At 44.4% G+C, this 22,232-nt stretch overlaps 1 protein-coding gene across 1 annotated transcript in view; it reads left to right on the top strand.

The window, feature by feature from the left end:
* The window catches only part of CUL1 (cullin 1), a 50,079-nt gene that overhangs the window by 23,123 nt on the left and 4,724 nt on the right, over nucleotides 1–22,232 (top strand). The window contains exons 4-19 of the mRNA XM_054160971.1: nucleotides 186–353; nucleotides 1,324–1,374; nucleotides 2,338–2,428; nucleotides 3,926–4,089; nucleotides 7,825–7,987; nucleotides 9,561–9,691; nucleotides 11,436–11,543; nucleotides 11,642–11,748; nucleotides 13,003–13,051; nucleotides 15,056–15,187; nucleotides 15,751–15,868; nucleotides 17,366–17,442; nucleotides 18,519–18,650; nucleotides 20,080–20,172; nucleotides 21,761–21,808; nucleotides 21,920–22,002. Of these exons, the coding sequence (XP_054016946.1) occupies nucleotides 186–353; nucleotides 1,324–1,374; nucleotides 2,338–2,428; nucleotides 3,926–4,089; nucleotides 7,825–7,987; nucleotides 9,561–9,691; nucleotides 11,436–11,543; nucleotides 11,642–11,748; nucleotides 13,003–13,051; nucleotides 15,056–15,187; nucleotides 15,751–15,868; nucleotides 17,366–17,442; nucleotides 18,519–18,650; nucleotides 20,080–20,172; nucleotides 21,761–21,808; nucleotides 21,920–22,002 (1,715 nt within the window). The remainder of the gene's footprint in view (nucleotides 1–185; nucleotides 354–1,323; nucleotides 1,375–2,337; nucleotides 2,429–3,925; nucleotides 4,090–7,824; nucleotides 7,988–9,560; nucleotides 9,692–11,435; nucleotides 11,544–11,641; nucleotides 11,749–13,002; nucleotides 13,052–15,055; nucleotides 15,188–15,750; nucleotides 15,869–17,365; nucleotides 17,443–18,518; nucleotides 18,651–20,079; nucleotides 20,173–21,760; nucleotides 21,809–21,919; nucleotides 22,003–22,232) is intronic.

The raw sequence follows: 22,232 nt of genomic DNA, 5'->3' as shown, positions 1-22,232 counted from the left end.
GCTTTGTCCAATCTCTCATACTGGCCTTGTGCTTTCTTAGTGTAGAGGAAGATGTAGCAGCACTGTGTTTCCCAGAAATACGTGGCATGGTGGAAGTGGATTACACAGTCAGTTTGCACACCCTCACCTACCTTGGCTGTATATTAAAACTACCCAACAGTACTGGCAAGCTGTTATCATTTCAGGATGGTGAAGATTTGATGGATGAGAGTGTGCTGAAGTTCTACACTCAGCAGTGGGAAGATTATAGGTTTTCAAGCAAAGTATTGAATGGGATATGTGCCTACCTCAATCGACACTGGGTTCGGCGTGAGTGCGATGAAGGTCGTAAAGGAATCTATGAAATTTATTCAGTAAGTAGTTTTTGGAAGGGACTTACCCATTTGTTCTGTCATGTTCCCAGAAGTTTTGAAAAAGTTGGCATCTCCCAACTTTCCATGCTTCCACCCCACTATATTAATGACAATCCCACAGGTCTAAACTTGCGAGCTACTCGGTCTGCCTTGTACTGGGATTTTACCCGTATCAGGCTGGAGAGGGTGGTCTGTTTCTGGGCGTCAATGTGGCCTTGTCATCCCACTCAGAATTCAGTCAAGTGTTTCAAATAGAGAATGGAGAAGTAAATTACATTTTTATTTTTAAATCAACTTCAGTGCATCTCTGTAGACTTTTCAGTGTGCAAGCTGTTAAGGTTCAGTCAACATTTGTTTGGCAGTAGAATTTATTTTGGTGCAGTTGTGAAAGATTGATACTTGGTATTTTTTTGTAATGTAAAGGGAAGGATAGCAGAAGTTCTGTGTCTCAGACTAAAAGAACTTTTTTCTTTTCTTTTTTTTGGTTATATATATAGGATAATTGTTGTCCTTACTGGTGAACCTCTAGGAGAGTGTTCTATTATTTTACCACTTCACTAAAATAAACTTCCTTCCCTTACTTTCCTCCCTCCTAACTTCACTACCTAATGCTAAGGCACTGTGTTAGCCTGAAAAGATGGGCAACAAAAAAAGCTCTGTGTTGTCAAAGTAACTCACAGGGTTTGTTAATTGTCAGAGTTGGCAGTGGATCACTGTCAGAAGAGGGTAGTAGAGTTGCCTGTGTTACCTTAGGTAGAGGTAGCGATGAAGCAAATGGTGATTTTCTTGTCAAGCAGTCTTACTGCCTGAGAAATGTGTGTGCCAAAACATAATCATTAAAGAATTTCTGAGTATTTAGCATGCTATATGAGCTTTCCTTAAGGAGTTATCTGCATGAATATGTATGTGTGTATATGTATAAAAAATATTTTCTTTATTCCCTCTTTCATCTCCCTTCCTTTACTTCCAGCTTGCCTTGGTGACCTGGAGAGACTGTTTATTCAGGCCATTAAATAAGCAGGTATGTATTGTATGTCTTACAACTGCAGTGGTATTTTATAAGGTTAATTTTATATATTGTTAGTAGTTATTCCAAGGAAAGTTTGGAGGCTGGCAGTGGAAGACCCAGAAAAGAAGCAGGAGCCTTCCTTTGATGTTGAAAAGATAACATTTTGGGGGGAATGAGCTTTTCTCTGGGTGTGTGGTTGAACTTTGATATCAAAACTGCCCTGTTACCTATTTGCACACAGGACCCTTGGCTTTTTTTAAAAGCTATGGGGACTTAAATGAAGTAGCAACTTCAGCTGTTTCCAAGCCATGTGTGGTGGGTTGCTGGAGTTAAAGGTCAAGTCTTAAGGTTTGAGGGTCAAGATTGTGTGGGAACAGATGGTGGAAGGCCTGGGATTTTGGTCTCTTCTAATGTTGCTGTGAATAGTTATGCTGATGCCTTGGGTATTCAGCTCAAACAAATATATCTAAGTAGCAAATCAGCTCAACATAAAGCAAGATGTTGATTTCACTCTTACTTATCAGTACTTTGTGCTGAAAACACTGTTGTATTACAAAGCTAGGTTGCAGTGGAGAGGAGCAGTAGCTGTACTGTATTTGTCAGCATGAACCAATGGCTTTATTTGTGTGAAGCTCAATGGCTTTATTTGGTTAGCTCAGCTCTCACTGCAAAATTTTCTTGTATTTCAGGTGCAAACCAAATTTGGTTTTGAAATTAAAACAACCAAGCAAGAAAAAAAACAAGCACTTTCATAGTCTTTTACAGCTCACTATTAATTGGACTGGAATTACATTGTAGAACTTAATGGTGCAGCATACTTTGTAGGAGTTTTTTGTATGCTCAGTTGTCCTTCAGTTTTATTCCCAAGAGGCTTGACTTGCCTTGAATAGAGGAATACAATTCTGCTTAACTACTGTGCTTGACTACCAGTTGCTTTCTCTGTGCCTGATTGACTTTTAATCCCTCTTTTCCAAGGTAACAAATGCTGTTTTGAAACTGATTGAAAAGGAGAGAAATGGGGAAACTATCAATACAAGGCTGATCAGTGGAGTTGTACAATCTTATGGTAAGTGCAATAAAGCAGGTTTTATTTATTTAAGGTTTTGTTACTTTCTTAAAAATAAGTAAAAATATATCCTCTGTCAGAGCACCTCCTTGGATGCCCAGCAAAGATTTTCAGTAAAATAAACACATGTATGTACTGTTTTAACTTCATGTTTGTAGCGACACTGGACACAATTAGTTGATGATATGATTTTTTGTAAGGCTTGAATGGCCTGTATCAGGAACAGTGTGGCCAGCAGGAGCAGGGAGGTCATTTTCCCCCTGTACACTGCACTGGCTGGGCCACACCTTGAGTCTTGTGTCCAGTTCTGGGCCCCTCAGTTTAGGAAAGATGTTGACTTGCTGGAATGAGTCCAGAGAAGGGCAACAAAATCCTATGAGGTGAGGCTGAGGGAGCTGGGGTTGCTTAGCCTGGAGAAGAGGAGGCTCAGGGGAGACCTTATTGCTGTCTACAACTACCTGAAGGGAGGTTGCAGACAGGCAGGGGCTGGTCTCTTGTCCGAGGCAACAAGCACCAGAACAAGAGGACACAGTCTCAAGCTGCACCAGGGGAGGTTTAGAGTGGATGTTAGGAAGAAATTCTTCATAGAAAGAGTGATTGGCCATTGGAATGTGCTGCCCAGGGAGGTGGTGGAGTCACCATCACTGGAGGTGTTTAGGAGGAGACTGTATGGGGTGCTTGGTGCCATGGTTTAGTTGATTAGATGGTGTTGGATGATAGGTTGGAAGCAATTATCTTGAAGGTCTCTTCCAACCTGGTTTACTCTATCCTACAACTGGCAAGAGCATTCATTGTTTAGGACTCAGTCATGTAGGAGGTAAATTTGGAAGAGGGGAAGCATAGCAGTTTTCAAAGTAGAGGGGGATTGGTTTTCCCCATTTATATGAAACTGAGTTTGTTGTTCTGATTGTTGTTGGTACCGTTGAAATTGGTCATTAATAATAAGAAGAATCCACACTTAATTTAAAACTGCAAGAGGAAAATTCTGCTTGGCTCTGGTGAGACCTCACCTGCAATGCTGTGTCCAGCTATGGGACAACCAACACAAGAGAGACATGGACCTGCTGGACCTGGTCCAGAGGGCCAAAAAGATGATCAGAGGGCGGGAGCACCTCTCCTATGAAGACAGGCTGAGAGAGTTGGGGCTGTTCAGTCTGGAGAAAAGAAGGGTCCAGGGAGACCTGGTAGCTACATTTCAGTATCTGAAGGGGACCTACAGGAAGTCTGGGGAAGGACTGTTTAGAAGGGCTTGTAGTGATAGGATGAGGGGCAGTGGTTTGTGTAGTTTATTTGCAAGAGACCGGTCGTAAGTGCTCCCTCCCTGGAAGTGTTCTTGGCCAGGTTGAATGGGGCCTTGAGCAGCCTGGTCTAGTGCAAGGTGTCCCTGTGCATGGCAGGGGAGTTCCAACTAGATGATCTTTAAGGTCCCTTACAACCAAAACCATTCTGTTACTCTATGGTAAAAGCTAATTGTGTCATTACTTGTTCTTTTTGTAGTGGAGCTGGGGCTGAATGAAGATGATGCCTTTGCAAAAGGACCTACACTAACTGTCTATAAAGAATCCTTTGAGTCTCAGTTTCTTGCTGACACAGAGAGGTTTTATACACGGGAAAGTACTGAATTCTTGCAACAGAACCCAGTCACAGAGTATATGAAGAAGGTGAGCTATTTAATAAGCTTTGTCAGTGTCTTCTGGATGTGGGGTTGTTTTTTTTAGAGGTAAAGAAATTAAAAAACTCTTGGCTTTTATTATCAGTTTTTTAAAATGCTAATGATTTTACAGAGAAAACTAACTCTTTTTCCCTGTGGTGATATGCTTCTGTGTTAATCTGGTCTGGTATTTGTCTCCTTAGTGTGTTGATGAGCTGAGATAGGTGGGGTTGTTCAGCTTGGAGAAGACTCAAGGGAGACCTTAGAGCAGCCTTCTAGCATTTGAAGGGGCCCTCCAGGAGCGCTGGAGAGGGACTTTTTGACAGAGGCATGGAGTGACAGCATGAGGGGTAATGGCTTCAAACTGAAAGAAGCTCAATTTAGATGAGACATGAGGAAGAAATTCTTCCCCATGAGGGTGTAGAGGCACTGGAACAGGTTGCACAGAGAAGCTGTGGAGGCTTCAAGCCCAGAAATGTTGAAAACCAGGTTGGATGGGGCCTTAAGCAACCTGGTCTCATCGGTGGTGTCCCTGTCCGTGGCATGGGGGTTGGAACTAAATGGCCTTTAAGGTCCCTTCCAAACCAAACCATTCTGTGATTCTGTTTCAGAAAGTACAATGAAAGCTTGAGACTTTATACTGGGCAAACCAGAAGAGAATGATTGAAATAAATTCAGATTTTATTTGACTTCAAAACACCAAAATAGTTGTTCTAATTCTGATCTAGGAGTTTACTCTTCCTATACACTTGTGTGTCAGCACCTTTATTGAATCTCTTCCTGATCAAGATGGCCAGGGAAATTCCCTCAGAATACTTTAATGTAACCAGCCCCAGACAGTGCTTTTGATCAACAGAGGGCAGATTTAAATTCTTAGTCTCTGGTTTAGGGGATCCCAGGAAGGGCAATGTAAGAGCAAGCTGGATAAACACTGACTATTTCTAGCCTGGTTTTTGCGTCAGTCTTACTAATGTGCAACAGATAGATCATCTTCTACCCTGGACAAGTGCTGCTTTATCTATCATTCTCAGCACATTTTCTCACTTTCTGAATTGCTGCTTGCTTGTGTTGGGTTTTTTTCCCTTTCAGCTCAATTAAAAAAAAAAAAAGAGCAAGCTTTTTGAGTATGCAATGGGCAGATGCACATCCCTCCCTGCAGGATCTTGGTGTTTATTTTGGGGAACTCTCTTTTGCCACAGAACACATCCTGTCTGAGTCTTGGAATTAAAGTCTGATTTACCAGGGGGGGAAAAAACCCCAACCCTAGAATGTGCACAGTAAAATGAACCCTCCATTGAGGTAGTTGTCCAGTGGTGCCCAGATCTACCTGTGTTTGCTTTTCTGTTACTGAGTTAATGATTGTTTGGGTTTTTGCTACTGCTCTTTCAATTCCTTGTCTTCAATCCTAAAACCAGAGTAAGGGACTTTCAGTCATTGATAACCTGAATGCCTGGGCTAATCCAGGCTTCCTTGGTGCAGGACAGTAAAAAGCTGTCTGAAGGTCATTGCTATTTCAAGAACTAGAGATTAGTGGCAAGTAGAAAGAACTTAGTTTTTGTCCTAAACAGTCTTCATGACTTCAGAAATCCACAGTAAGGGCAACTCACTTTGCTTGAACCTGGTGCTGAAGCTGAAAACACATCTCAAGTGAGGGGAAGGGAGGAGGACTCTTCATCAGCAAAGGGTGTAGCCTAGAGTCTCTGCTCAAATTAATATACTAGAGATGTGAGCTGGTTGGGCTGTCTTGGCATGGATAACATGGAGCTACTGAAATCAAACTTAACAAGAAATTGGTTTTGTTGCTTATTTCCTGGGGTACAAATGATGAAACTGGAGAAGATGTGCATTAGGCTATACAGTAGCTATGCTCATAGCTTGCAGAATGGTACAGACTTCAGGAAAAAATCCAAACACACACACACACCCCAAACCCTCAAAAAGAAACCTATTGCGGCACCTTTGTGCACACCAGCATGTAGTCCTGGCTAACTGAGAAGGTCCCAGATGACTGGAGATTGTGAATATGATGCCCACCTATAAGAAGGGCTGGAAGGAAGATCTGGGGAACTGCAGATCTGTCAGTCTTGCCTTGGTGCCAGGGAAGATCATCCTCAGTGTCATTATGAAGCATATGCAGGGCAATCAGGGGATCAGGCCTACTCAGCCTGGGTTCATGAATTGACAGGTCCTTAGTCACAAACCTGATCTCCTATGCCAAGGTGACCTGCTCAGTGGATGAGGGAAAGTCTGTGGATGTTGTTTACCTGGACTTTAGTAAAGCCTTTGACACTGTCTCCCACAGTATCCTCCTGAAGAAACTGGCTGCTTATGGCTTGAAGGGGTGGACACTTCTCTGGGCCTGGCCACCCACCCATATTTTTACCCAGAGTGGTGCTGGCGCCCTGGAGCAGGCTGCCCAGAGAGGATGTGGAGTTTCCTTCCCTGGAGATTTTCAAAACCTGCCTGAATGTGTTCTTGTGTGATCTGCCTTAGGTGACCCTGCTTTGGTAGGGGGGTTGGAGTCAGTGATCTCTGGAGGTTCCTTCCAACCCCAGCCATTCTGTGATTCCATGATTTAAGGCTCCTGTGTGTGATGCAGTGTACTCACAGTGTCATTGTGCTGTTGTTGGTGTCCATAATAGGACCTTTCATCCACAGCCAGTATTCTAAAATACTGGGAGAGTGCATTAACTTAATTTCCTTCCCTTGTGATCTTCATTTAAATCATTAGGATTGAGAAGGGGACCTGGGCACTTTATTCCTAACAATGGCTTATAAAGTGAATCTTTGGGGGTTTTGCAAATGAGCTGGAGGTCATTGTTGCATAAACAACTCCAGGTTTACATTTTGGTGTAAGCTGAGTTTCTTGAGTGGCATTTAGCATTCTGCTTTGCCAGAAAGATAGACATATGTAGCATTACGTGTGCCAGAGGAAATGCTGGTGTGATGTAAATGGTTGTAAATTGTTGAAAAGCTGTTCTGTGTAAGAATGTAGATGAGAGCATTCACATTTTCAGTGTCCAGGGGGAGATGGGTGGTGAAATACTCTAACAGATTGCCCAGAGAGGTGGTTGAGGCCCTCTCCCAGGAGGTGTTCAAGCTCAAACTGACTGGGGTCCTGAGCAACCTGACCTAGCTGGAGGAGGTTGTACTGACTGCAGTGGGGCTTGGGCAAAGATGACCTTTGAGAGTCCCTTCTAACCCAGTGCATTCTATGATTCCATGATAAATTCTTCACAGGCACACTGTGAAATTGGTGTTTTCTGCCTTTTTCTTTTGTGGAGGTCTGAGATAGGTTCATGTTTTGTCTTAAAACTACCTCTGTAGCTGGAGAGGTTGCTGGTGCTAAAACTGACAGCCTCTCATGTCAGCATTTTCTCCTTTCGTGACATCTGTAAACATTTATTTTTTTTCCCCTCATTGCTTATTCAGAAGCAATGGTGTTGGGGAAGATTTGCCTTCCCTAACTCTTACACAATGGGACAACAATCTTGCTGTGATTCTCCTCCCCATGCCAACATTACATAAAGTTAACAACCATCATCATAAACACTGGCTCCATTTGTGCTCTATGGTTCCCAGAAAAATAACTGCTTAAGGAGGTGGAGCATAACAGCACATTAGTGAGAGGTTTGTTGTTGTTTTCTGGCTGACCTCACCAAACAGTCACCTGCTCCCTGCTGTTGGGTTTCTCTTGTGCCTTCCACATAGGTTTCAGGCTTCTCTCTCTCTCTCCCCGCCATAGGCTGAAGCTCGCCTGCTCGAGGAGCAGCGTAGAGTTCAGGTGTACCTCCACGAGAGCACACAAGATGAGTTAGCACGGAAATGTGAGCAGGTACTTATTGAAAAGCACCTGGAGATCTTTCACACAGAGTTCCAGAATCTGCTGGATGCTGACAAAAATGAAGGTAAGGAGATTCAAACGTTGGGTTTAGGCTTAGAGCTCCTCCATGGTAGTAGTTGGTGACTACTGGAAATTCTGGTGATACCTAAACATGATTTGTTCAGAAATTAAATGAGGAGAGAAGATAGACTCTGTCAGGCAGCTTTTGATCAAAGTGAGATGGCTTAGGATATTGTCTCAAATCTATTCTTATCCCCAAAATAAAGGCAAAACAGCACCAACTTTGATTTCTCCATGCATGGCTGGAAGAACTTCCAAGAACTGTCCTTCCCACAGGAGCTGAAGCTTGCATGAGAGAGGTGTGAGACGAAAACCAGACCCAGTAGTCTTGCCATCTGTTTCAGTTTTATCCATGGTTCTGTCTGAGTCAGCAGTGAGAATTTTGAAGTCCAAGTTTTCCACAAGTGTGTATAGGAAGTGTTAAAAGATGAGTAGAAGCAAATAAGGAACTTCTAAATCAAAATATTTAAAATACACAAAACTGCTGGAAACTGCCCAGCAGAGAAAGAACTGGATAAACAACTGCCTGGACATGAGCCAGCATGTGCCCAGGTGGCCAAGAAGGCCACCAGCATCCTAGTCTGGATGAGCAATAGTGTGTCCAGCAGGAGTAGTGAAGTGATTGTACCCCTGGGCTTGACCCTGCTGAGGCTGTCACAGATTGAGTACCGAGTTCAGTTTTGGGGCCCTCACTACAAAACAGACACTGAGGTGCTGAAGCAGGTCCAGAGAAGGGCAGCAAAGCTCATGAAGGGTCTGGAGAACAGGTCTGGTGAGGAGCAGCTGAGGGAACTGGGCTTCTTCAGTTTGGGGTAAAGGAGGCTGAGGGGAGACCTCATTGCTCTCTACAATTCCCTGAAAGGAGGATAGAACAAGGTGGGTCAGCAAGGATAGGATGAGAGGAAATGGCCTCAAGTTGCACCAGGGAAGGTTTAGGTTGGATATTAGAAGAAACTTCATCCTTGAAAGGATTCTTAAATACTGGGACTGGCTGCCCAGGGAGGTGGTGGAATTCCCATCCTGGGAAGTGTTTCCAAGAGGCAGAGGAACATGGTTTGGCTCCAGCCTTGGAGTTACATACTGGTTGGACTCGATGATCTTAAAGGCCTTTGCCAACCAAAATGATTCTACGATTGTATAATTACAGTCCTCATTTGTAGTAACTCTTGAAAAGTTCATCTACATGAGAGGGTTTTAACTCCCTTTTTAAACCATTTCCTCTCTTTGAGTTACTGAACCCTAGAAATCAAAAGTACGTAGATGTCTGCAAATGAGGTTGGGCTTTTTTGGAGACTTATGCAGCATTGTGAAGGTAAATCAGCTGTTAGCAACTTGTTTTCTCTTTAACCAGTCTTACCTTTCAAGCTTGCTGCGAAGACTTGCTATGCTGCTGTGGTGGGAGGGGTTTGTTTGGCTTTTTTTTCCTCCTCTTGTAGTGTTTTCTAGGCTGTTACAGGAGCAGCTGCAGGTATGTTTTTTGTTGGTGATGGATAACTCCTGTTGACAACTGTTAAGAAATTGGAGTTGCACCCAGTACAAATAAGAGATGTTGGCTTTTCTCTTGTGGTTTTTTTCAGACTTGGGACGCATGTATAACCTTGTATCTCGAATCCAGGACGGCCTTGGAGAGCTGAAAAAGCTTTTGGAAACCCACATTCATAATCAGGGTCTAGCTGCAATTGAGAAGTGTGGAGAAGCTGCTCTAAATGCAAGTATCCCACCAAAATAAGACTGTGCATGGTTGCTGCCAGTTTCACATGAGTGTGAACTCTTCCTGATACTGTTTCCAGTTTGCTTGTGTTTTCCTTCTGGCTGATTAAACTTTTGAGGCCCAGGGAGGTCTCGAGGGTTGATCATCATCTTAAACCATGTCACACCCCTGTGTTACTGTCCAATGGGCATTGGGGTTTTGGTGTTGCTGCTGGTTGGTTGGTTTTCTCTCTGTCAGGGTGTCATGCTGCTTGGAAAGATGGCTGTGCAAATAGAATACCTCACACTTGCACAAACTCCTGGAAGTCCACTGTTACAATAAGCATTCTCTCCAGTGGCTTGCATTTTACTTCATTTTCTGCTTCAGACAGATTCACAGAATGCATTGGTTTGGAAGGGACCCTCAAAGGTCATCTTAGAATAGAATAAACCAGGTTGGAAGAGACCTTCAAGATCATCGTGTCCAACCAATGATGGTGATTCCACCACCTCCCCGGGCAGCCCATTCCAGTGGGCAATCACTCTCTCTGTGTAAAACTTCCTCCTAACCTCCAGCCTAAACCTTCCCTGGTGCAGCCTGAGACTGTGTCCTCTTGTTCTGGGACTGGTTGCCTGGGAGAGGAGACCAACCTCTGCCTGTCTACAACCCCCCTTCAGGTAGTTGTAGAGAGCAATAAGGTCACCCCTGAGTCTCCTCTTCTCCAGGCTAAGCAAGCCCAGCTCCCTCAGCCTCTCCTCATAGGGCTTGTGTCCAACGCCCCTGCAGTCAGCAGGGACACCTCCAACTAGCTCATATTGCCGAAGGGCCACATCATGTCTGACCTGAGAATGTCTCCAGGGATGGGGCCTCAACCACGTTCCTGGGCAACCTGTTCCAGTATTTCACCCTTCTCACTGTGAAGAATTTCCTCCTTATGCCCAACCTAAATCTACCTTGCCCCAGTTTCAAACCATTGCCTCTCATCCTATCACTGCAGGCCCTTCTAAACAGTCCTTCCCCAGCCTTCCTCTAGGTCCTGTTCAAATATTAAAATTCTGCTCTCAGGTCTTTCACAGAGCTTTCTTGTTTCAAGGCTGGACAGCCACAATTCTCTCATGGGAGAGGTGCTCAGAGGAAGTGGTGGCAGTGGCTGAGTAACTGCTTTGGTTGTCTTTTTGTACTACACTCTGGTTGGTGTAAATGAAACCTTGTGCTAATTAAGTCAGTCCTGTGCCTGTGACCTATGCTAGTCTGGGTTTTATTTTAGCTTTAAAGTATTTCTAACGGTTCATTGACAGGCTGAGGGAGCTGGGATTGCTTAACCTGGAGAAGAGGAGGCTCAGGGGAGACCTTATTGCTGTCTACAACTACCTGAAGGGAGGTTGTAACCAGGTGGGGGCTGGTCTCTTCTCCCAGGCAACCAGCACCAGAACAAGAGGACACAGTCTCTAGCTGTGCCAGAGGAGGTTTAGGCTGGATGTTAGGAAGAAGTTCACAGAAAGAGTAATTGGCCATTGGGGTGTGCTGCCCAGGGAAGTGGTGGAGTCACCATCACTGGAGGTGTTTAGGAAGAGACTGGATGGGGTACTTGGTGCCATGGTTTAGTTGATTAGATGGTGTTGGGTGATAGGTTGGACTCGATGATCTCAAAGGTCTCTTCCAACCTGGTTTATTCTATTCTATTCTATTTACTAGCTTGATTTTAGAAGAGGTAGAAAGCAGAATGTTGATGGGTTCCTAAAGCAACCTCTTTTTCTTGCAGGATCCAAAAATGTATGTACAGACAGTGTTGGATGTCCATAAGAAATACAATGCTTTAGTCATGTCTGCATTCAACAATGATGCTGGCTTTGTGGCTGCACTAGACAAAGTAAGTACATGTAGTGGTACAAGGTGAGCACTTCGGGGTTTTTTGCCTCTACTCAGCGTTTTGTCTCCCAAAATTTCACTGTCTGTTGTGATTTACAGGCTTGTGGTCGATTTATAAACAATAATGCAGTGACAAAAATGGCTCAGTCATCCAGTAAATCCCCAGAGCTACTGGCACGATACTGTGACTCCTTACTAAAGAAAAGGTATGTCCTCAAAGACAAAAGTTACTGATTCAGGTTGGCTTTGGTGTTCAAAGGGTTTAGCATGTAGAGTTTTATACAAGTCTTCAGAAATAGAACTTAACCTTCCAAGAAAAAACCGTTTGTACCACATTCTGAATGCAAAGAAATTGGTAGGAGCATTCCTAAAGACTGTATGGAGGCTGCTTTTCTTGTATAATAGAGTGGAGATAATCAAAGATCTTGGAAGCCAAGTTACATGTTTCTAATAAAACAGAAGGGGGTTTTAGTTTGGTTTGGTTTTGTCCCACAAAACTGTGAGGTATGTTGCAAAGAGGAGACGCATTCCTTTGTTCTGTGAAAGCTCTTGCTTGCTTCCTGTTGTTTTCTATACATCTTCCTCCACCTGGGCAGCAACTGGGGAGGCCAAAAAGTGCTTTCTAACCTCTCATAGTTCATCATTTAGGGAAGGTCATAGCATGGTTTGGGTTGGAAGGGACCTTAAAGATATCTTAGTTCTAAGCCAAGATGTATGGTTTCATATGATTCGGCAGCTTGCATGTTGAGTTGGTGTTGGCATCAGTTCAGTTCTTACTGGATTGGTGTCAGTTTTGTCACTGGCAACCTTACTAGCTGGTTTAGGGAAGGAAACAAGTCACCACAAAGCAACCCAAAACCAGGAGAACTTGCTCACTTTTGCCTTCCCTATTCCCTCTTACCTACCACAAAGGATTTACTTTTCCCCTTCAGCAGGGGAGATTTGGGGCAGGCCTGATGGACAAGCTTGGTATGGAGGAAAACTGTGGTACTCTCTGAGCTCTCATGCAGTCAAGCTCTCTGAGCTGTTTTCACTGTACTAAGATAAGAAATAGGATAGCATTTAGCAGCAGGAAAAAAGGCAGGAAGAGAGACATTGATGTTCAAGCCCATAAATGCTGAGAAGTGTCAGGAAGCAGGAAATCCTGAGCAATTCATAGCATCATTTTGGTAGGAAAAGACCTTTAAGATCATTGAGTCCAACCATTATCTAACCAAGGCTGGTGGTCATGGTCCAGAACTTGCAACTTATTGTTCCAAAATACCGTACTTCAGAGTTGCCTTTATGTGGGGTTGTAAAGTGTTCATTTCATGACCCTGTTTTCTCTCTCTTAAGAGTCTTTGGTAGCAGAACTACTCAATCCTTGTCCCTTCTATTTATAAAACTCTCCCTATACATCCATATGTTGTTTTAATTGAGCAGTTTTAGGACTTGTTAAAAATACACTTCTTGAATTGCAGCTCGAAGAATCCAGAAGAAGCAGAATTGGAAGATACCCTCAATCAAGTGGTGAGATGTCTATGAATACAGTTCTCTGTAAACTTTGACAAGTTAGGGATGTTCACAGAATCATAGAATGCCTTGCCTTGGGAGGGACCTCAGAGATCATCTACTCCAATCACTACTGCCATGGGCAGGGATGCCTCTCCAACTAGACTTGGTTGGAGTCAGTCCTTAAACATCCATTCTGGCCTTAAATGTCTCCAGGGAGGGGTCATCCAGAGCCATCTGGGCAACCTATTCCAGAGTCTCACCACCCTTGCACTGAAGAACTTCTTCCTAAGATCCAGCCTAAGCCTACTCTCCTTCAGCTTAAAACTGTTTCCCCCTAGTCCTGTTGCCAGACACCCATATGAAAAGTCCCTCTCCAGCCTTCCTGTAGGCTCCTTTCAGGTATTGGAAGGCAGCTGTATGCTCCCCCTGGAGTCTTCTCCAGGCTGAGCAACCCCAGCTCCCTCAGCCCATCCTCACAGCAGAGGTGCTTCAGCCTTTGGAACATCTTTGTGGCCCTCCTCCAGATTCGCTCCAACAGCTCTGTGTCCTTATGATGGGGACACCAGACCTGGGCACAGTGTTCAAGGTGGGGTCTCATAAGAGTAAAGGGCCAGAATCACCTCTCTTGACACACTCCTTGATGCAGCTCAGGACACAGTTTCAACTCTCGCGTAAATCAGACCAGAGACAACCTTTTCTTTGTTGGATTCTTTTATGTCATTTCCAATACCAGTTTTTCAGTAATGACCTTGCTCTCTGTGTGGCCTGGGTAGTTGTAGCTTTTTTTAATGGGGGGAAAAAAAGCCTTTTACAGTGGATGTGAAATGGCTACACAGAGGTTATGCTTTCACTTCATTATTCTATACATATATATCATTTTGATAGTATATCTTGTCATTACATAGACACATGACATGTACAGCCTTACAAATCAATACAGATGAGGAACATACACTTCATGTGTTTAAGGCAGTATCCATATTTAAACCAAACCCATACCACCACTCCCTGCTCCAAAAAAACACATTTTCAAAAAGCCCAGAACCTGAGCTCTTCAGAATCTAAGTTTAAATGAAGTAGCTACTGGTACTTCAAATAGCTTGCTTGGTTGGTTTTTTCCCCAAGAAAATTCATAGAATCTCAGATTGGCTTAGGTTGGGAGGGACCTTAAAGAACATCTAGTTCCAGCCCCCTGCCACAGGCAGCGACGCCTCCTGCTAAACCAGGTTGCTCCAGGCCTCATCCAGCCTGGCTTGCAACACCTCCAGGCTTGGAGCCTCTACAGCTACCATCAGAAACCTGTTCCAGTGCCTCCCCAGCCTCATGGGGAAGAACTTCCTCCTCGTCTGTCATCTCAATCCAGCTTCTTCCAGTTTGAAGCCATTACCCCTTGTCCTGTCACTTTGTGCCTTTGGCAGAAGTCCCTCTCTAGGTCTCCTCTAGGCCCCTTCAGATACTCTGAAACCATTGTTAGGTCTCTCTGGAGCTTTCTCTTCTCTGGGCTGAAAAACCCCAACTCTCTCAGCCTATCTACATAGCAGAGATGCTCCAGCCCTCATTTTATCTTCACGGCCCTTTTCTAGACCAGTCCTAACCTGTTCTTTCACCTGCTGCCCACATGGTTTTGATGCAGCCCAAGACACAGTTGCCTCCTGGCCACCAGGTCCCTCTGGATGGCATTGCTTCCCTCCAGCGTGTCAACCACACACCTTGGTGTCCTCAGCAGACTTCCTGAGGGTGCTTCAATCCCACTTTCCATGTTGCTGACAAAGATGTTAAACAGCACTGGTCCCAGTACCTGAGGGACACCACTTGGCTCAAGTCCAAAGGGAGACCAGTGACATTGGTCACAGCTCTCTTGAGTGAGAGAAAATCCAGCCAACTCCTTGTTCACTGAGCGGTCAACCCGTCACACCCCTGCCTTTCCAATTTAGGGCCCAAAGTATTTAAATGCTTAGGTTGTTTGTTGGTCTAGGTTGGTTTTATTTGTTCCCTTACAAACTGCCTGATCTTTTCCAGATGGTTGTCTTCAAGTACATTGAGGACAAAGATGTCTTTCAAAAATTCTACGCCAAGATGCTGGCCAAGCGACTTGTGCACCAGAACAGTGCCAGTGATGATGCTGAGGCAAGCATGATCTCTAAACTAAAAGTGAGTATTCCATGAGTGTCCCATCACCTACCACGCTGCAGGCCTTCAGCCTACCTTGGATAAGCATTGGTGGGGCTTCTTTCAGTGGGGGGTGCTTCTTTTGTGGTGGGGCTTCTTTCATTTCGTGATCTTATGTCCAGCCGAAACCCACAAAACCTGGATCTTACCCTTTTATTTAACCTCCCAGGAGCTTGTACTCTCTCTTGTCTGAGGGAGTTCAGCTTCTTGATTCTTATCCCAATGAATGAAGTGGATGTAATTATCCAGTGGGGTGACTGCTGGAAAATTGTTTGATTTCCTTAACCCTTGTTCATTCAGGGTCAGGCAAAATACAATCTCATAGTCTTTTGGCTTTCTCTTTCTGTGGGTGTTTTGCTTCATTTTTAACCTAAATTTCCTTCACTTTTTTGGATGACATGTCTTGGGGATCAATACTCTGACTAAGGGAAATACTGAACTTTTTACATCCCAATTTAAAGAAATAGGCTCCCATACTTTGTTTTTTCTCAGTCTCCAGTGTCAAAAGTGTGTCTTACTGACATGTCTGTGCTTTCAAAATGCAGCAAGCTTGTGGTTTTGAGTATACCTCCAAGCTGCAGCGGATGTTCCAAGATATTGGTGTAAGCAAGGACTTGAATGAGCAGTTTAAAAAGCACCTGACCAACTCAGAACCCTTAGATTGTAAGTAATGCTTTTACCTAAGATGCTGTTGGGTAGTTAACTTCCTCTCCTACTGATCTAAGTGAATGAAGGAAATGCCCAATTTAGACATCATGACCCCAGAATAGAATAAAATTAACCAGGTTGGAAAAGACCTTTGTGATCATCAAGTCCAACCTATCATCCAACACCATCTATTCAACTAAACCATGGCACCAAGCACCCCATCCAGTCTCTTCCTAAACACCTCCAGTGATGGTGACTCCACTGCTTCCCTGGGCAGCCCATTCCAATGGCCAATCACTCTTTCTGTGAAGAACTTCTTCCTAACATCCAGCCTAAACCTCCCCTGGTGCAGCTTAAGACTGTGTCCTCTTGTTCTGGTGCTGGTTGCTTGGAAGAAGAGACCAACCCCCACCTGGAAGCTGGTATTAGCTTGGATTTTTAGATTAACCTTTCAGTTATTGACTTTGTCTTCTAATAGCACTTTATATCCTCTGAGTAGCCTCATCCTGATTTTTGAACCTGATGTTTATCTCTGTAGTTACAATAATTTGAATTCTGTCTTCTTTTTTTTGTGACTAAAAAGACTTTTTTCTTTAAACAACTTAGATTTTGAGCACAACCTGCTGGAGTCAGCATCCCTGGAAGTGTTAAAAAAACAAATAGCAGATGTGGCGCTTTAGGACATGGTCTCCAGTGGTCACAGGTAGAAGGATGGACTTGAATGGTCTTAGAGGTCTTTTCCAACCTTAATGATTCTATGGTTCAAGTCCATATTTGTGTAGAACAGTAAGGAAAAAAAGGATAGAAGTAAGGAAAAAAAGGATAGAATCATAGAATTGTTTAGTTTGGGGAAAAACCTTCAAGATTATGAAGCCAAACCATAATCTAACTCTGAGAAATGTGCTGCTAAACCTGTGTTGTGTTTGAGGTTGTTTGACAGCCCCATCCCTTCTTTATAAAGAAATAGTGTTTACATTGAAGCATGTTGAAACAGGCTCTGTAAAGAATTGTTGATTTGCTGGATTAGTTAGAACTATCAGTTTGTCAGCCTTCATTTTTGCTTAGCTTTGCCTTAGTTTTAGTGATCAGCCCCAGATGCCTTCCAAGCATAAACAAGAAGAGCTTACTGCTGCAGCCGAGTGCTGTGGAGGGATGAGTTTGAGACACGTGAAAATGAATGCTTTGCATTTTTTTTTCACTTTGTAACTTCCATGTTAAAAGAGAAATTCCCTGTGGAGATAGAAACCAGTCAATAACTTCTACAAACAAGAGAACGTGGAGTGACTGTCACAGTCAGTCTGAAGCCTTCCATGTGCAGCAACATCTTGCATGAATTTGTTTGGTTTGTGGTCTGGGTGAAAAAAGGGCAGACTGCTTCATGATTCTTCATTGTGTTACTTTGAGCAAGAGGCAGAACCTCTTCTTGTGTGTATTAGAACTGGGACTAAGTGCTTGAGGAGGGAGTGGCTGCATGTGGAATAATGCAGCTCGGCCTTTCCACCTCTCTTACAGTGGATTTCAGCATCCAGGTGCTGAGTTCTGGATCATGGCCGTTCCAGCAATCCTGCACGTTTGCTCTGCCATCTGAGGTGAGGAGCTTGCACTTGCTTTATCCCAGCATGGAACACTCATGTGAGAAGTTTGTTTTACAAGGATGGTGTCTCCTCCTGTTCTGGTGTGTGTTGGGGAGGGATTTGTGTGAAATACAATAAGAAGAGCCTGGATATTGGATTTTCCTCCAGAACATTCCAGAGTAGCTGAAACAAATATTTGTCAATCTATTTTTCTGTGTATACTTTTATTGAAGAAACATTTCTCTTGCTGTCACTTCATCTCTGTCCAGTGAAACCTTTAGCTATTGTAGTAACTTTAACCAGAATAGACAAGACATGAATACTCCACAGGAGAATTAAGTTCTAATTAGTCTTACCTGGAGGAAGAAGGTGGTTAAAAGGAATTGCCTTTCTATCCTTGCTTAATAAATAACTGCTCTGTCATAAAGTCACAGAATGGGTTGGGTTGGGAGGGACCTTAAAGATCATCTAGTTCCAACCCTCCTGCTATGGGCAGGGACACCTTCCCCTAGACCAGGTTGCTCAAGGTCCTGTCTAACCTGTCCTTGAACACCTCCTGGGTCAGGACATCCCACTGATTCTCTGAGCAACCTCTTCCAGTGTCTCACCACCATCACTGTAAAGAATTTCTTGCTAACATCCAGTCCAAATCTCTTCTCTTCCAGCTTCAATCTATTCCCTCTTGTCCTGTCACTGCAAGCCCTTGTAAAAAAGCCCCTCCCCAGGTTTCTTGTAGGCCCTCTTCACCTACTTCATGTCTAGTGGAAGGTGTCCCTGTCTATGGCAGGGAGGTTGGAACTAGATGATCTTTAAGGTGCCTTCCAAGCCAAGTAATTCTATGATTCTGTGATACCATCAAAGGAAGAGTGGAACCTAAACAAGCATTTAGGTTTGTGCTATTAACGACACTTTTAAGAGAGGCCAACTCGTAGCAAAGGGGAATTTTCACTTGGTCTGAAGAATTCAAATACTTTGCCTTTCTGTTTGTCTGTCTTAGCCAAGTAAGGGTGATCAGATTTACCTCTTTCTGTCTTCCAGAGCAGGGTAAATGAAGGTAAATAATATTCTTTGTTGTTGTTGCTTCCATGCAGTTAGAGCGCAGCTATCAGAGGTTTACTGCGTTTTATGCCAGTCGCCATAGTGGAAGAAAACTAACATGGTTGTACCAGCTGTCCAAAGGGGAACTGGTTACCAACTGCTTCAAAAACAGATACACCTTACAGGTGAGCTGGGCACGGTGCCAGGAGACACAGTGGCCGATGGATGCGTTCAGAGGATGAATGCTGCGTCTGTGTTGCAGTGGAGTTCATGGGAGTACCTCTGCCCATACGCAGCCTGGATTTCATCCATCACACGATGAAATGGGCCCATGGTGGTGGCAGGGACAGTGGGATGGAGGCACCCTCAGCGTGTTTGCTAACACCATGGTGTGTGGCTCAGCTGGCACGCTGGAGGAGGGAAGGGATGGCCCTCCAGAGGGAGCTGGACAGGCCTATGCGAACTTCATGAAGTTTAACAAGGCCAAGTACAAGGTCCTGAACCTGGCTTGGGACAATACCAAGCACAAATCCAGGCTGGGTGGAGAATGGATGGAGAGCAGTGCTGAGGGAGGAAGGACTCAGTGGTGCTGAGTGATGAGAAGCTCAACATGAGACAGCAATGTGAGCCTGCAGCTCGGACCCAACCGTGTCCTGGGCTTCATGAAAAGCAGAGTGGGCAGCAGGTGAAGGGAGGGGATCCTGCACCTCTGCTCTGGTGAGACCTCACCTGGAGTACCATGTCCAGCTTTGGAGCCCCCAACATGAGAAGACTATGGAACTGTTAGATGGAAGAAGCTGGGTTTAGATGAGACATTAAGAAGTTCTTCCTCACGAGGGTGGTGAGGCACTGGAACAGGTTGCCCACGGAATTTGTGGAGGCTCTGTCTGGAGGTGTTAAAAGGCAGGTTGGATGGGGCCTTGAGCAACCTGTTCTAGTAGCAAGCAAGTGTTCCAGGAGGTCTTGTAGAGGACTCCCATGGCAGGGAGGTTGTAACTTTGAGGTTCCTTCCAACCCAAAGCATTCCATGATGTTATTTGTATGTCAGAACGTTCATGAACATATTGAGACTTCCTTCCCTTGTAAAATAGGTAGAGGAGGAAAGCTCACAACAGGGATAAGAAACAAGATATCTCAGGCTCTGAACTTGTCATCAGCAGATGTTAACCATCTGGTGACAGACAGGAATACGCCACTGGTAGCTGCCCAGCTTATAAATGGGGGTTCATTATTCTGCTGCAGTTGGGAGGGTGATGTCAGTAGTCTGTGTAGGTTTTAATGACGATTAAATGGGTGAGGGTCAGGTGGTGACAGAGGAAAATCATTTAAATTACATTAGCAAGTAGAAAGCTAAGGCTTTGACACCATAATAGAAGACTTGATGAAGTGTCTTTAATGATCATCATCTCAGGGTTTATGTTTAGCTAATGCTGGAAGGTCAAGCTCTGGCTGTATAAGAGTATCAGATTTGTCTGTGTTATGTCATGATCAGCACTAGCTGGGTGCCCAAATACTCCAGTGATGAATTTCAGGTTGTTCATGGAGCCTGTTTGTTGATTCTCATTGCGTTCTCCACTCCCCTCTCTTCCTTCTGTTTTTTTTGTGGTCCATTAGGCATCCACATTCCAGATGGCAATTTTGCTGCAGTACAACACAGAAGACGCCTACACCGTGCAGCAGCTGACAGACAGCACTCAAATCAAAATGGTACTGGCGTGGCACATGTTACCACCTCCTTGTGAACAAGGCTGTTGGTCTTCAGGGCTCTTCATGCCCACATAAGAAATTGGGATTAGACAGTTGGACAGCCAGAGTTCAGTTCTGTCCTGAAGGACAGCTCTTGCTCAACTTGCTGTCCTGGTTTACTTTCCTGTAGTTGAATATAAGGAGCAATTTTTGTACTGCCAGAGTGGTCAGACTCTGGAACAGGCTGCCCAGGGAGTTGGTGGAGTCACCATCCCTGGAGGTGTTCAAGAAATGTGTGGCCACAGTACATTGGGACATGGTTTAATGGCCATGGTGGTGTTAGGTTGATGGCTGGACTTGATGGTCTTGGGGGTCTTTTCCAACAGAAATAATTCTGTGATTCTAATCATAACTGTCTAGTCTTCTGATGATTCTTAGTGTATATGTACACCTCTGTGCATGGCAAGGGAGTGATCTCATGTCCTGCTGACCTCTGCTAGGAGGTTTTCAGTGTTTCACTACTGACATTCTGATGTTGAAAGACAAATTTGTAGGAAAGCCAGCATTTTGCCTGAATGGTGCCACCATTCTTCTGGTGGTGCCATTGGTTACAGATGTTTGTTTGCATATATAAATGTGTGTGTGTGTGCATATATATATATCTATTTATATGTACATATATCTCTGTGTGTGTGTATATGTATGTGTATATCTGTACATCTGTATATGCAAGTAGAGGGGAAACCGTCACACTATCTATGACTCCCTGAAAGGAGGATGGAGCCAGGTGGGGATTAGTCTCTACTCCCTAGTAACAAGTGATGGGAGGAGAGGAAATGGCCTCAAGTTGCACCAGGGGAGGTTTAGGTTGGATATTAGAAGAAACTTCTTGACTGAAAGAGTTCTCAGGAACAGGTTCCTCAGGAAAGTGGTTGAGTCCCCATCGCTGGTGGTGTTCCCAGGAGGCAGAGATGTGGTGCTAAGAGACATGGTTTAGCCCTGGTTTTGGTAGAGTAGATCATACAGCAAGGGTAAGCATAGAGTCTTGCATCTGGGAAAGAATATCCTCATGGAGAAAGGTAGGCTGGGGCCTGAGCTGTTTGAGAGCAGCTCTGGTGTAAAGGATGTGGATATAAGTGCTGGTGGACAACAGGATGACTACAAGCAGCGATGTGCCCTTGTGGCCGAGAAGGTCAATCACATCCCAGTGTATTAGAAGTGGTGTGGTTAGTACGTTCTCTTCCCCCTCTATTCGGCCCTGGTGAGGCCACATCAGGAATATTGTGTCCAGTTCTGGGCCCCACAGTTCAAGAAGGACCTTGGGGAACTGCTTGAAAGAGTCCAGCACAGAGCCACAAAGATGATGAAGGGAGTAGAACATCTCCCTTCTGAGGAAAGGCTGAGGGAGCTGGCCTAACATCCAACAAGGTCTTTATTCCGTTTTGTCAACTCTCTTCTTACTGCCCTTACACTGTTTCCTCTCTGGTTTTGCAGTGTTCTGCACTTACTAGTCCTCAGTCTTAAATAATGAGTGTATTTTTGTTGAAGTGTTTGAAGCTGGAGAAAAGTGCTGTCTGCCTGTGCTGATCATGTTTTCTGTGCTTTGTAGGATATCTTGGCACAAGTTCTCCAGATCCTGCTGAAATCAAAATTGCTTGTGAGTACTCTTCTGTTGTTGGCTGTGGTTTGTTTTTATGGCCTGCTTCACCCTCAGCAGAAGGTGTCAGCAAATGTTGATTTTTTTTTTTGTCTGTTTCATTTCTTGCAGGTTTTGGAAGATGAAAATGCAAACGTTGATGAGGTGGAGTTAAAACCAGATACCTTAATAAAACTGTATCTGGGTTATAAAAAGTAAGGAGACCCTTCAGCAGCATACATCACTTGTGTCTGATGGGTAGCAGCCTCCTCCTCTGGTCTCAGAATCTGGGTAAAATCTACCTGGCATGAAAGCTCCAGGGTCCCAGTGCCAGTTCAAGTACAGATCCGAGGTGTCCCAGCGAAAGGAGGGGCTTGGTTACCGGTCAGCTCTCTGACTTTGTCATGACGTCAGTCAAGGCCTAGGCATACCTTTCTGTGTCCTT

The sequence above is a fragment of the Dryobates pubescens genome, chromosome 4, assembly GCF_014839835.1.
Source record: "Dryobates pubescens isolate bDryPub1 chromosome 4, bDryPub1.pri, whole genome shotgun sequence".
NCBI lineage: Eukaryota > Metazoa > Chordata > Aves > Piciformes > Picidae > Dryobates > Dryobates pubescens.
Note: the sequence above shows the minus strand (reverse complement) of the source record. Positions and strands in the feature narration are given on the sequence as shown.